At 42.5% G+C, this 11,671-nt stretch overlaps 1 protein-coding gene across 2 annotated transcripts; it reads right to left on the reverse strand.

The window, feature by feature from the left end:
- Nucleotides 1-294: 294 nt before the first annotated feature.
- On the reverse strand, nucleotides 295-10,679 carry il2rb (interleukin 2 receptor, beta). Of its 2 annotated transcripts, XM_031567496.2 has the most exons (11): nucleotides 10,247-10,679; nucleotides 8,794-8,950; nucleotides 7,599-7,751; nucleotides 7,089-7,212; nucleotides 6,445-6,520; nucleotides 6,181-6,268; nucleotides 5,931-6,064; nucleotides 5,422-5,629; nucleotides 4,651-4,762; nucleotides 4,208-4,298; nucleotides 295-2,678 (listed from the first exon to the last, which is right to left on the reverse strand). In XM_031567496.2, the coding sequence occupies exons 3-11, from the start codon at nucleotides 7,717-7,719 to the stop codon at nucleotides 1,968-1,970; spliced, it is 1,665 nt and encodes a 554-aa protein (XP_031423356.1). In that variant the 5' UTR covers nucleotides 7,720-7,751; nucleotides 8,794-8,950; nucleotides 10,247-10,679; the 3' UTR covers nucleotides 295-1,967. The 2 variants fall into 2 exon arrangements, with proteins under 2 accessions (XP_031423356.1, XP_031423377.1); XM_031567517.2 differs by lacking the exon at nucleotides 7,089-7,212.
- Between the last annotated feature and the right edge of the window lie 992 nt (nucleotides 10,680-11,671).

Below are 11,671 nucleotides of genomic sequence, written 5' to 3' on the forward strand. Positions count from 1 at the left end.
AGCACACACAAATGCACGCACAAGAACATATAAAACACACGTATAGACAGGCCGAAATGTCAAATACCTTCCTGTCTCCTATTCACACATGCAAAATAACTTCTCTCCATATGTACAATATATAAAATATATATTTTTAAAGCTATAAAGATATATATTATTATTCATTATGCATTATAATGTAAGATATAAGAGCATCACAGTGATACTTTGACAACACATCTGATAAAGGGGACATTATCTCTTTAACTATAGTTCAACAGTTGAAGAACAAAAAAAAAAAACACAGAATGGTTGAAACTGCCAAATGCATTGTAAATCTTTATTGGATATGAAATACTTGAATGTCAAAAGGGTTACATCTCATGATAAACACAATGAAAATGCATTATATAGTAATAAAGCCATGGCTTACAGCCTGACAAATGATAACAATATAATTGACTATAATTGTCATGGATATTACGACTGAGTTACCACGAATAATTTTGAAAATATTATCTAGCAGTCATTTTAAGAGCTCTCATGGAAATGACTGTCAGTAGCATAACAGTTACATCATTCTATACTCTATATGTATCTCATGCATCTTATGACAGGATGTGGCATCTTCTATAGGGCGTCTGTTATGACATGATTACATCACTCTTTTGACAATGGATACGAAGCTTTAAGCGTCAGTGAGCAGTGCTTACCAAGAGGCAGCTGGTCAACGTTAACTGTAGTCGCAGCAGTGCATAGCCTTCATAATACTGTATGTGTTTAAAAGTACAAATCAGCTCTATGGCATAATAACATGACATTACAATCATATGAATCATATTCAAATATGCACAATGAAAATAATAAAAACAGCAAAAATATAAACAGCAACTTTTATGATTCATGATTATGAATTATGACTGCTGTATTGTTACTTCATGTTGAACAACCAAATGTGCAGAACTAACAAAGACTTTTTAAACACTGATTTCTTTTTTGCAATTTGGGTTAAATAATGCCTTTTAAAGTCTATGTATTTTCTATGGAGCAGTTGTTGTTGCTTGATGTCCACTTCTGCTTTTAAAGTGATTTTGTTCTTACAGTTGGCAGTCTTTATTAAACAAATAAAAAAATGATCTTGTCCTCCATTCAACAGAATTTAGCCTCTCAGGAGAGCATTATCACCCCCCTGTAAATATGCATGGAAATGGGATATTATACATTTAATGTTCAAACATAATAATGCACTATCCATTGCACCTTTTATTGCGTTGCTTGTGTGCTTGTACACTGAAATATTAGAAATATATTCATGAGCTAGTATCAAAACACTTACAAATCAATGGCGTTGAAAAACAAGATGGAAAGCTAAATCTTAGAATTCATCCCTGGTGCAACAGGTGAACATCATAGGACCTACTTAGGTCATCTTACGTTAAGGAATCGCAAACTTCTCTGTCCCTAACCCTCAACATTGTCCATGAGGGAGAATTTTCTGTTGTCTCCATGGAACCAGCAGGTTAAAGGTCAAAGACTAAAAGTCAGAGTGGCAACAAGACAGGCATGTCTATTAGCCTTGTACATATTCAACATCAAGTGAGACAAACCAAACATTTTTTTACTGAAAATATAAAAATATAAGCTTTAAGTAGAGTATGTTCAAACGGTATAATTCTCCTAAATATATGTGCACAAATGTTCTTGACGACAGCCTTCAACCTTTTCTATATGTTTACAATGCGTGTGTGAAAACCAGCTTCTGTCCTATTTTGACAAACCGTACCATGTTGTAAAGAGACAATAATAATGTGTAGAAGTCAAAAGGGTCGATCTTCAGGAGTCATACCTAAGACATTCCCAAAGCCATAATGCTGTAAGTGCAAACATTATTATGTTAATGCCCATCAATTACTCCAGGGATAGCTCCCTTGGCGCTAACTAGCTAAAGCTAATGATCTAGCATCTGTAATACTGTTTTTCTTGCCCTAAATTGACTTGTTGCTGTAGGTATTTTGCATTTCTTTTATTGTCATATACCCACTACCACAGGGCTGGATGATCATGGAGGCTGATCTGGCCAGGCTGCCCTCTGGTGGTGAGGAGTCAAAATTGCATGTCAGTGCAGGGGTGGTATCTTCAGACTTGGGGGAGCTCAAAGGGGTCTGGATGCTAATGGACATTCCCAGGCGTTGGAAATGCACAATGCAGGGGTGCTCCTCTTTGTCCTGCTTCCACTCCTCGTCTTCGTTCATCCCCTCTCCCTCGTCGTTCACCTCTGTCCCAAAGCCAGAATCTGGGGTCAAGGGCTGGTCGTAAAGGTCTGGATTACCTGAGGAATGGAACTGCTCAATCTGCTCCAGTCGCTCGTATGAGGTTCCGGAGGTCCCAGAGGTGTCAAGGCCCAGCGCTGCTGTCGCTTCCCCCTCGGGCGGATACATGAAGTAGATGGGGCAGGACTCTATGTGCACTAAGCCAGGCTGGCATTCGGAGTAGAAGTAGCCCATGTTGGAGTAGCCAGAGGACTGACCACTGCCTCTCCAGGCCCCACTGCTCTTGGCCTGCAGGTGCACCTGGGCGTTAGGCGTCTGCCACGGCTCCGTGTCCAGCATCGGGGGGGCCACCTCCACGGGGGAGATACAGTCAGAGGGCTGGGGGGGGCCAAACGGCTCGGGGCCACACGTTGGGCTCAGCCACTTCTGTGGAATTACAAATAAATAAATTAATAGTTTTACTTATATGGTACTTATCAGGGCTAAGAAGCACAAAGTGCTTAAGTCAACAATATATGAAGAAAGGTGGGGAATAGGACACGATAGGATGGAGAGAGAGAAGGCAGAAGGGGTGGTGGTGGTTTTGACAATGAAAAGCAGATGAGGTAGATGAGAGAATAAAGGAGGGGAGAGAAGACGAGAGAGGTTTCAAAAATGGGCCAAAAAAGACTTGTGAGTTGTGTGTGTGTGTGTGTGTGTGTGTGTGTGTGTGTGTGTGTGTGTGTGTGTGTGTGTGTGTGTGTATATGTGTGTGTGTGTTGCTGAGCACCTGACCCTACTCCTACAAGAGTGGAACATTTGTTTGAATGTATACGTGTGTGTATGTGTGTGTGTGTGTGTGTGTGTGTGTGTGTGTTCATATCTAAAGCTGGAAGGAAGAGACAAACCTCACAGCTTTCATTTCCCAACAAGACTAGAGACTAAAGTAGTTTCTGTGGTCACACGCACACGCACACGCACACGCACACGCACACGCACACGTATAAAAACCCAAACCCAAACACACACTCACATTACACACATACACACACACACATCAAAGACAGTAGGGCAATAAAAACAGAGGGGAAATGTTCAGAAATGCCAGAGAGTAGGTCAATGTTCTGAAACTGCTCTTTAGGCCCTGTCTGCAGAAATTCACGTCAGCGGGCTCTGATACGCATACCCATGCCAATACGTGTGTGTGTGTTTTGAGAGTGTGTGTGTGTGCGTGTGTGGGTTTACCTCTCACAATATATCCCACCTGCCCTGCTATAAAATATTCTCTCTCATTTTAATGAAAATGGATGAAAAAGAGTGAGTTGTGTCTGCGTGCGTGCGTGTGTGCGTGTGTGTGTGTGTTGCTGAGAACCTGATCATACCTGAGCAGCCAACCACAAGAGTTTCTAGGAATGGAACATTTGTTTGAATGTGTACATGTTTTTGTGTTTGTGTGAGTTGCATCCGTTCATATCTAAAGCTGGAAGGAAAAGACAAACCTCACAGCTTTCATTTCCCAACAAGACTACAGTACTACAACTACAATACACTGACTTTACACACATGGACACTCATCAAAGACAGTAGAACAAAAAAACAGACCAAGAGGGGAAATCTTCAGAAATGCCAAAGAGTAGGTCAATGTTCTGAAACTGCTCTTTAGGCCCTGTCTGCAGACATTCACGTCAGCGGGCTATGATACACATACCCATGCTAATACGTGTGTGTGTGTGTGTGTGTGTGTGCATGTGTGCTCCAAGTCTTGTGTGCTCTTTACTCTGACCTGACTATGCTTACCTGGTGTAGCCATTTACAATCAGCAGTTCTGAATCCCTAGTATGACGCCTTGTTCCCTCTCTCTTCCCTGTCTGCTGTGCTTTTTGAGTTGGGTCTGTATTAAGCTTGTCATGTAGCACAGGACTTCACCTGGGCAATGAATCTGGGAGCAGACCAGCTTGCTGGAGATGCTAACGTACCTGAAAGTCCCCTCCGTGAACAGAGTGGAGTGGCTGGAAGTATCTGGAGGGGTCAGGGATGTGCTGGCTCTTCGTCCTGAAGTAACTGCAACTGGGGAGATGAGATCAGGGAGACAAGGCCTGTTATGTAAGATGCTGCATTCAGCTTAAGGTTGGCTTGAGTTTGATTGATTTGGTCTGGGATTTAGGATAAGGGGGGCACACACACACACATACACAGAAAGGGGGTGGTGTGGTGACACAGTTATGACACAAAAAGATAAACTGTAATGAACAAAAACACCTAGACACACACACACACACACACACACACACACAGACAGAGTGTGAGAGAGAGAAAGAGAGAGAGAGAGAGAGAGTGTGAGAGAGGGATTGAAATAGAGAGAGAGAGAGAGAGAGAGAGAGAGAGAAGGAGAGAGAGAGAGAGAGAGAGAGCGTCTCACCAGCTTAATGTGTGGGCTTTTCTGATAAGCCACATTATCACCACTGCAGCCAGACAGAGTCCTCCACTCAGTAAGCCAATTTCCATGTCTGTAAGAGGCAAACCTGAGACACCTACAAATATACACATACACATCGAACATTGTCACAAACGTTTACTGTTATCTTCTGTAAAACACCTGTATACCCTGTTGTCAAAAACTGTCAAATAAATTAAGCTTATTATTATTATTATTATTCCCTTTGTTGTAGTAGTGTTGTTGTTGTTGGCTGTAACATTTAAATTTAGTCATTTAGCAGACGCTTTTGTCCAAAGTGACGTACAAGGGAGAGAACAGTCAAGCTACGAGCAATAGAGACCTAGTGTAACAATAAATACAATTTTACATAAGAATTCAGAAAAGAAAAGTGCAGGTTAAGTACTAGTAGATGTGCAAGTTAGGAAGGGAGGTGCTCTCTGAAGAGTTGGGTCTTCAAGAGCTTCTTAAAGGTAGAGAGGGACACCCCTGCTCTGGTAGTGCTAGGCAGCGTGTTCCACCAACGTGGAACTATGAATGAGAATAGTCTAGATTGCCGTACTTGCACAGGCGGCAGTGCTAAACGACGCTCATTAGACGAGCGCAGCATCCTGGCGGTAACATTTGCCCTTACAAGAGCATTTAAGTAGATGGGAGCAGAACCAGCAATCACTCTGTAGGCAAGCATAAGTGACTTGAACTTGATGCAAGCAGCTACAGGCAGCCAGTGTAGATCAATGAGTAGGGCTGTTGTACCTGGGGGAGATGGGGTTGGAGGTGGATCTCCCACGTCAGACGTCCAGGTAAGCACAGGGCTCCAGTCGCTCCACGTGACCGCATAGGAGCTTTTTCCCCCTGTGGTGACGGGCTTCACCCTCACACGGGCTTGGTACCTCCCCCCCTGCTGCAGAGACAGATCTTTCAGCTCTACCTGGCGCCGAAACTCCGGCCTGGGAGGAGCGCTCTGGGAGAGAGAGAGAGAAGAAGAGGAGGAGGAACAGGGGTGAGGAGGAGGAGGAGGAAGATGAGGAGGAAGAGCTTAGCAATGCCAGCTGATGCCCATGCCCATGTCCATGCCGTGATGATGATGACAAGATAGTACAGGACAGCACACACACACACGCGCACACACGCGCACACACACGCACACACACACACACACACACACACACACACACACACACACACACACACACCACACACACACACACACACACACACACACACACACACACACACACACACACCAGTATCTCCATGCTCACCTCCCATGGCTCATCTGCCCCCTTGAACTGTAGCTCAAAGGTGAACTGGGTCATGTGCCGGGGCAAACTGGCTCCAGGGCTCCATGATAAATTGCCCTGGGCTACACTTGGGATGTCAGGAGGCAGCAGCCTGACTGCAAGACAGCAATAAAAAGGAACTTTTGGTCATTTCTGAAAGATTAATTTTTGTATAGTGTATACACCTGCGTGTGTTTGTTTATAGAGAGAAAGTATGTGAGAGTGTACTCACTGTGCTTTGCAAAATGTAGGCGGACAGATTTCACAATGCTGCCGTTACACTTAACTTCAAGACCCGCTTTGTTTGTAAAACTGAAAACCTGTTAGTGAAGAAAGAACGCCCATACACATGAAACAAAAACAATAGTAAAGTATTACTATCAAACAAAGCTTTGTTTGTAGGCTTTTGTATAAATCTATACATGCACATTGTTCAGTCAATTCCAACCAAAGCATTCAGCATTATATTTATGCACCAAGAAATCGTATAGCTTGCCTTGTTCTTGAACTGAACATGGCAGCCTTTGTAGCAATGATCTTGACCCAGTGACATCAGTTTACATGTGACACTTCTGACAAACAAACAAATTAAATAAAAATAAGTCAATCAAGTCTCTGAACTTTTCACACATTGTTGAGGTATCCCCATATATGAAAATGTTGGACAAGGTTAACAACAAGGTAAACAACTCCACAACATGAAGGGGAGACGCTCGCTGATGTAGAAGTATCAACGCTGTTATGGTTACCGCTCATAGTTTCCAGCATATTGATAAAGAATGGTGATTCAACTTTTAACCAGATATGCTTATTGGGTGCCCATCGATACAAAAATATTCAACTGTCAGGCAATCAGAAAAGAGTGTATTTTTATTCGGGGATAACCCAGTGTGAAATATACAATAATAACAAGGGCGTCTCAGGCTTATATTTTCTATAATTACATACAAATCTTTTTGGTTATGTATTCTTATTCTTGGTTCCAAAGACACATATGTTTTAGTTTTTTTTAATCATAAACATAGTTTGTGTGTAGGTAGTATACTAATAAACACAATTTGTGTACAGTTAGTATACTAATAAGAATAGTTTATGTGTAGTTAGTATACTTTCAGTGGATTATAGAAACCCGAGTCGTACTCTTTGCCAGAAGATTGGTCTATGTTGGCCTTGAGGATGCATTGATCTTTGGCTTTGCTCGATTGGTTTGAACAGTTCCACACACAGCTGACGTTTCCCATGTAGTCATTCACACAAGACAGATCTGCATGAAACAGGGTGCGGCGAGGGAGAGAAAAGTCAACAGTACTGCCAGTTTCGCTCTGTCATTCTCACGACAGAATATTTCGATTTTCACTTTCAGAATGCATAACAATTTGTCTATTCTCGTGAAAGACCATAGTGAATATATAGTGTATGCGTAAGTAGGTGGTGTGTGGTGTGTTGTTGGTTAGGCAAAACAGACTTTTTTTTTACATATAACTTTCATTTGTGCCTTATTCATTCATTTGTTTAGTCAATTATTCAAGTCATTCATTCAACTGTGTTTTTTTTTTGCAGTCATTCTTTGTTTCTTACTCTCTTTTTTCAGTCTGTCACCACACTGTATTTCAGTTCACTGGAGACTGACAGTAGCTTGGAGATTCTCACCTTCCTGGTGACTCATCTTCACCAAAAGAAGCAGCAGGAGGGAGAGGAGGAGGAGAGGCAGGGGGAGAAGACGAGGACGAGGACGAGAAAGAACCAGGGAAGACGTCTGGCTTCCTCCCATCGCTGCACTTTCTGGAGGTTCACTGTGTGAAACTGAGAGAGAATCACATTGAATGTATCCACTGACAGACGCCGACACACAACTGCACACTCAGAATTAGAGATTACACAGGGCGACAGGTTTCTGTCTCTATTTAAAGAGACCTTCATCAGCAAAATGTATTCTTTTGGAAAATTGTTGTAATAGTAGTCACCAGGGGTCAATTCTGGATTTTTGAAAGGCTCCTCTGTTGCCATTGTCTGTTGTATGTTTTCCATGTTTTTGTAGGAGTACAGGGAAGTGCTTTTTCAAGTTTTCAAATGTAAATTGTAGGAATAAATCTTGTAAACAGGCATCAAACCAACTCCGTTGGAATTGCCAGAGCTGCTTCCACAGAAACCTCTCACACCATGACAAGTGCGCAACTCTTACATCCTTTAATAGACTGATTAAAATAACTAATGAAGTACATACATCGCCCTTACCAGAGCCAACAACTGCTGCTGCTGTATAATCTCCCCATGTGATCAGAAGATGGATTCTACATATCTGATAAGGCTATGAAGGGGGCATAACCAGCCCCAGCTACTGTTTGTTTACCACTTATATAAATACTAAACATTTAAACATTGAACAGTTTGTTTTGGTTGCTTGCAGAAATGTATTATGATTGTTCATTCTGATTGCATACTTTTCCGATGAGCAGGCATTAGTATGACAACATTTTATTTGAGTATTATTGAGTATAATAAGTATTATTTGTAATTTCAGTGTTTTATCTACATTTTATATTATCTTCCAGATTTCAGGTACATCAATGGAGAATACTGAATTCACACCTTTAGCAGAAAGCTGCAGTACTATACGTATGCATTTTACAACATACAGAATCAGTAGAATATCATTTTAGAAAGATTTCTGTTAGTTTATCTCAGGTGTCCTATCTGCACACTTACCTAGTAGCAAACAAATATCAATTAAGTAAATGCTCATTGAGATGAAATTCACACAAAAGACAAATCTGGGAACTGAAAGACAACAACATATGCTAAACATCAACAAACACACTGGCCACTTAAGACAATCTAAACATACCTGTGCGGTATCAGTGGAGAAGGTATCATATCTCTTCGCAATCATGAATAGTGATACCTTGACGTGTGATGTTGATCTAAATGTTAAGTGACAACTCGTTCCTGCCTTAAGCCACACCTCACCCCCTTCTGGCCTGCGCTGGGTCAGCTGCGGTTGCCTCGGAGATAAAAGAGATAGATGATTACTTCAACCGCTGCCGGCTTACCTGTGGTTCAGTGAAATGACTCATTGTCATGAACAGGAAAAGACTACAACTTGCAGCAACGGCCACATAAGAGGCCCCGTATCGGGAATGGGGTCAGCGACTGCCCTAACATACAGTTAGCGTGAGTTGCCTGGTTCACTAAAGTGTAGAGTTAGTGTGGAGTAAATGTTAGTTGAACCCTGTAAGACTAAAGCATGCTGCTCCTGTAGCTCAGCGGGAGTGCTGGCAACGTGCAGGACATGCTAATGTCATGGGTTTGACAACCAGGGAGTACACGTATGAGGTCCCTGAACTGTAAGACGTACAGCAATACAAAATTCTGTCAACCATGGCCATAGCTGTTAGGCTCTAAAACCCACAGTGTCACTGGGTGAGAAGCCTGTTCCCTATGTCTTGACCAACCTTATACATCAACACAAACAATGATGCTAAGAAATCAATACTAAAACAGGTGAAATGGAAGGGAGATGTCAGTGAGTGGTTATATTTTCCTTTTAAATATCTACATGTCTATATACCGTATCATAACTACACAACAAATTCACATTTCACCCTTTGTATAACCTTTGTACCTTATAGCTTCCGATCTACAGAAGGTGTGCTTAAGTCAGCATAAAGCCCTCACAACTGTGAACACTCCCCTGCACTGCAGATGAGGCTCAAAACCACTTGTGAAAGACTATAGTGTGCATCATTGACAGTGCTAATGAAGTAATGTGTCCTGGCTTCAACCCGCAGATGGCCATGTGTGGGTGGTTGAAACTTTCAAGTGCGAACCGGTGAGGGGTGAGGGGTGGGGGGGTGAAGTGGGGCTCATCTGAGTGATTCTATCACCAAACTTCGTGCTCTCATCTGTGGAACATTGGATGGTGCAACCTTGGTGAATGATCAGTCGACACAGACACACACACAGCGAACCGTGAGTACTCATCTTCTTTATGCTGACAGCCGTACGCTGTGCGTCACTGACGGTAGGATTGAGTAAACACACGGAAAAAAAAAACACTTGATGCAAACTGCCTTAACAAGAAGCCTGTGTTGACAGTAGGTTTTTTCCAATTAGTCAGATGTCTCAACACGTCTCCATTTGAATTTGTGCATGCTCTTGTTAGATATAAAATTTGAGACAACAACAAACGCTAAATGAATACACCTGCTGAAAAATAATGTTTTTGCAATCCTCACACATGTCTTATGCCTAACTTCAGTCATTATAAAAGTATAAAGTATAAGAGTATAAAAACTCACCCTTCATGCGCAGGTTCGGTCAAGCACTGGCCATTGCAACTGTCCAGGGCACCGTTGTTCAGGTGCTTGCTGTTCAGCTCTCTCTCTTTTTATTCCTCATTCTCTCTTTCACTCACGCACTCTTTCTCCCTCTCTCTTTCTCCCTCCTTCTGTCTCTCTCTCCCTCTATCTAGCCCCTCTGACACACACACACTCCCCTCTCTCTGTCTTTCTCTGCAGTGATGCTCTTCCCCTTCAGTATCAGTTTCAGTCTACCCGTTTGAGCATCACACACCACACATAGGTTGTCAGTGACTGTATTCCTCTATGTGGTGACACAGTTGCCTGTGCAAGCAATTTAGTCCAGCATCTGTACAAGCCCATGTGTCTCAGGAGTGTGTGTTTTTTTGACCTATGTGACATTTCTGTGACTTGATCACACCACATGATCTCACCAGGGGGGGGGGGGGGGCTGTTGCAGACAGAAAGAAAAAGATGCATGGAAAAAAACAGACGCTCTTCGCATAGCATTTACACACACACACACACACACACACACACACACACACACACACACACACACACACACACGCACACGCATCAGCTAGAGATCGGAGAGCTATTAGCGCCCCTGGGTCCACTACAGTGTAACAGCAGGCCTGGCGACTTGCGATTAAAAAAAGAGATACGATGAAGACCACATCCTGTTTCAGTCAAGGCCAAAACAGCAGAACACATCATTTTATACTGTAATGTGTGGGCTGCCTTCAGTCCCCAGCCAATCTAAAAATACAATGAGTCACAATGAGTGCAATATTGGTTCAAATCAGACGTTGTGGTTTGAGACAACAATGCCAAATAAATACAAATTCGCCTCTAGTGAAGCCAATGTGCCAAACATACTTTATTAGTGGCTGGCTGTTTGACAAGATGGTATCCTGCTCTGATCACACTTTGTACAGAACTGCTTTTAGACAGACGTGATGATTGCAGATTTCTAAATGGTCACAGACAAAAAAAAAGGCTAGTGTGAGCTTGGTGAGAATAGAGATAGTTGGGCATAGCGGAGAGGGTTCGGAAATAGTTAAGATTACATATTTCTATATATACATAATAATGAATATATCGCATCTGTCACCTTTAATGGACAAATGAAGAAGCAGAAGAAGAATGATAGTCAACAGTCACTACCCATAGTATTCACATGTGACCTCCATCAACTCTCCTTCTGAGAGTATGTGTTTGTCATGTAGGTTGGCACGTGTCTGTGTGTGGGTGGTCGCCTATGCATACTTTTGAGGGGGATGTGCATGTGGTGGAGGGGGAGTTTGTGTGTGTGTGTGTGTGTGTGTGTGTGTGTGTGTGTGTGTGTGTGTGTGTGTGTGTGTGTGTGTGTGGTGGAGAGGATGAGGGGATGTGTGTGTGTGTGTGTGTGTGTGTGTGTGG

Source organism: Clupea harengus, chromosome 1, assembly GCF_900700415.2.
Source record: "Clupea harengus chromosome 1, Ch_v2.0.2, whole genome shotgun sequence".
Lineage (NCBI taxonomy): Eukaryota > Metazoa > Chordata > Actinopteri > Clupeiformes > Clupeidae > Clupea > Clupea harengus.

Bases quoted from the DNA above. Each gene is read 5' to 3' on its own strand.
- il2rb (XM_031567496.2), bottom strand. From the start codon at position 7,719: ATGGGAGGAAGCCAGACGTCTTCCCTGGTTCTTTCTCGTCCTCGTCCT. The intron at 5,630-5,930 runs GTGAGCATGGAG...TCTCTCTCCCAG, and splicing joins GGGCAGATGAGCCATGGGAG to AGCGCTCCTCCCAGGCCGGA. The intron at 4,763-5,421 runs GTACAACAGCCC...GTATATTTGTAG, and splicing joins TCCAACCCCATCTCCCCCAG to GTGTCTCAGGTTTGCCTCTT.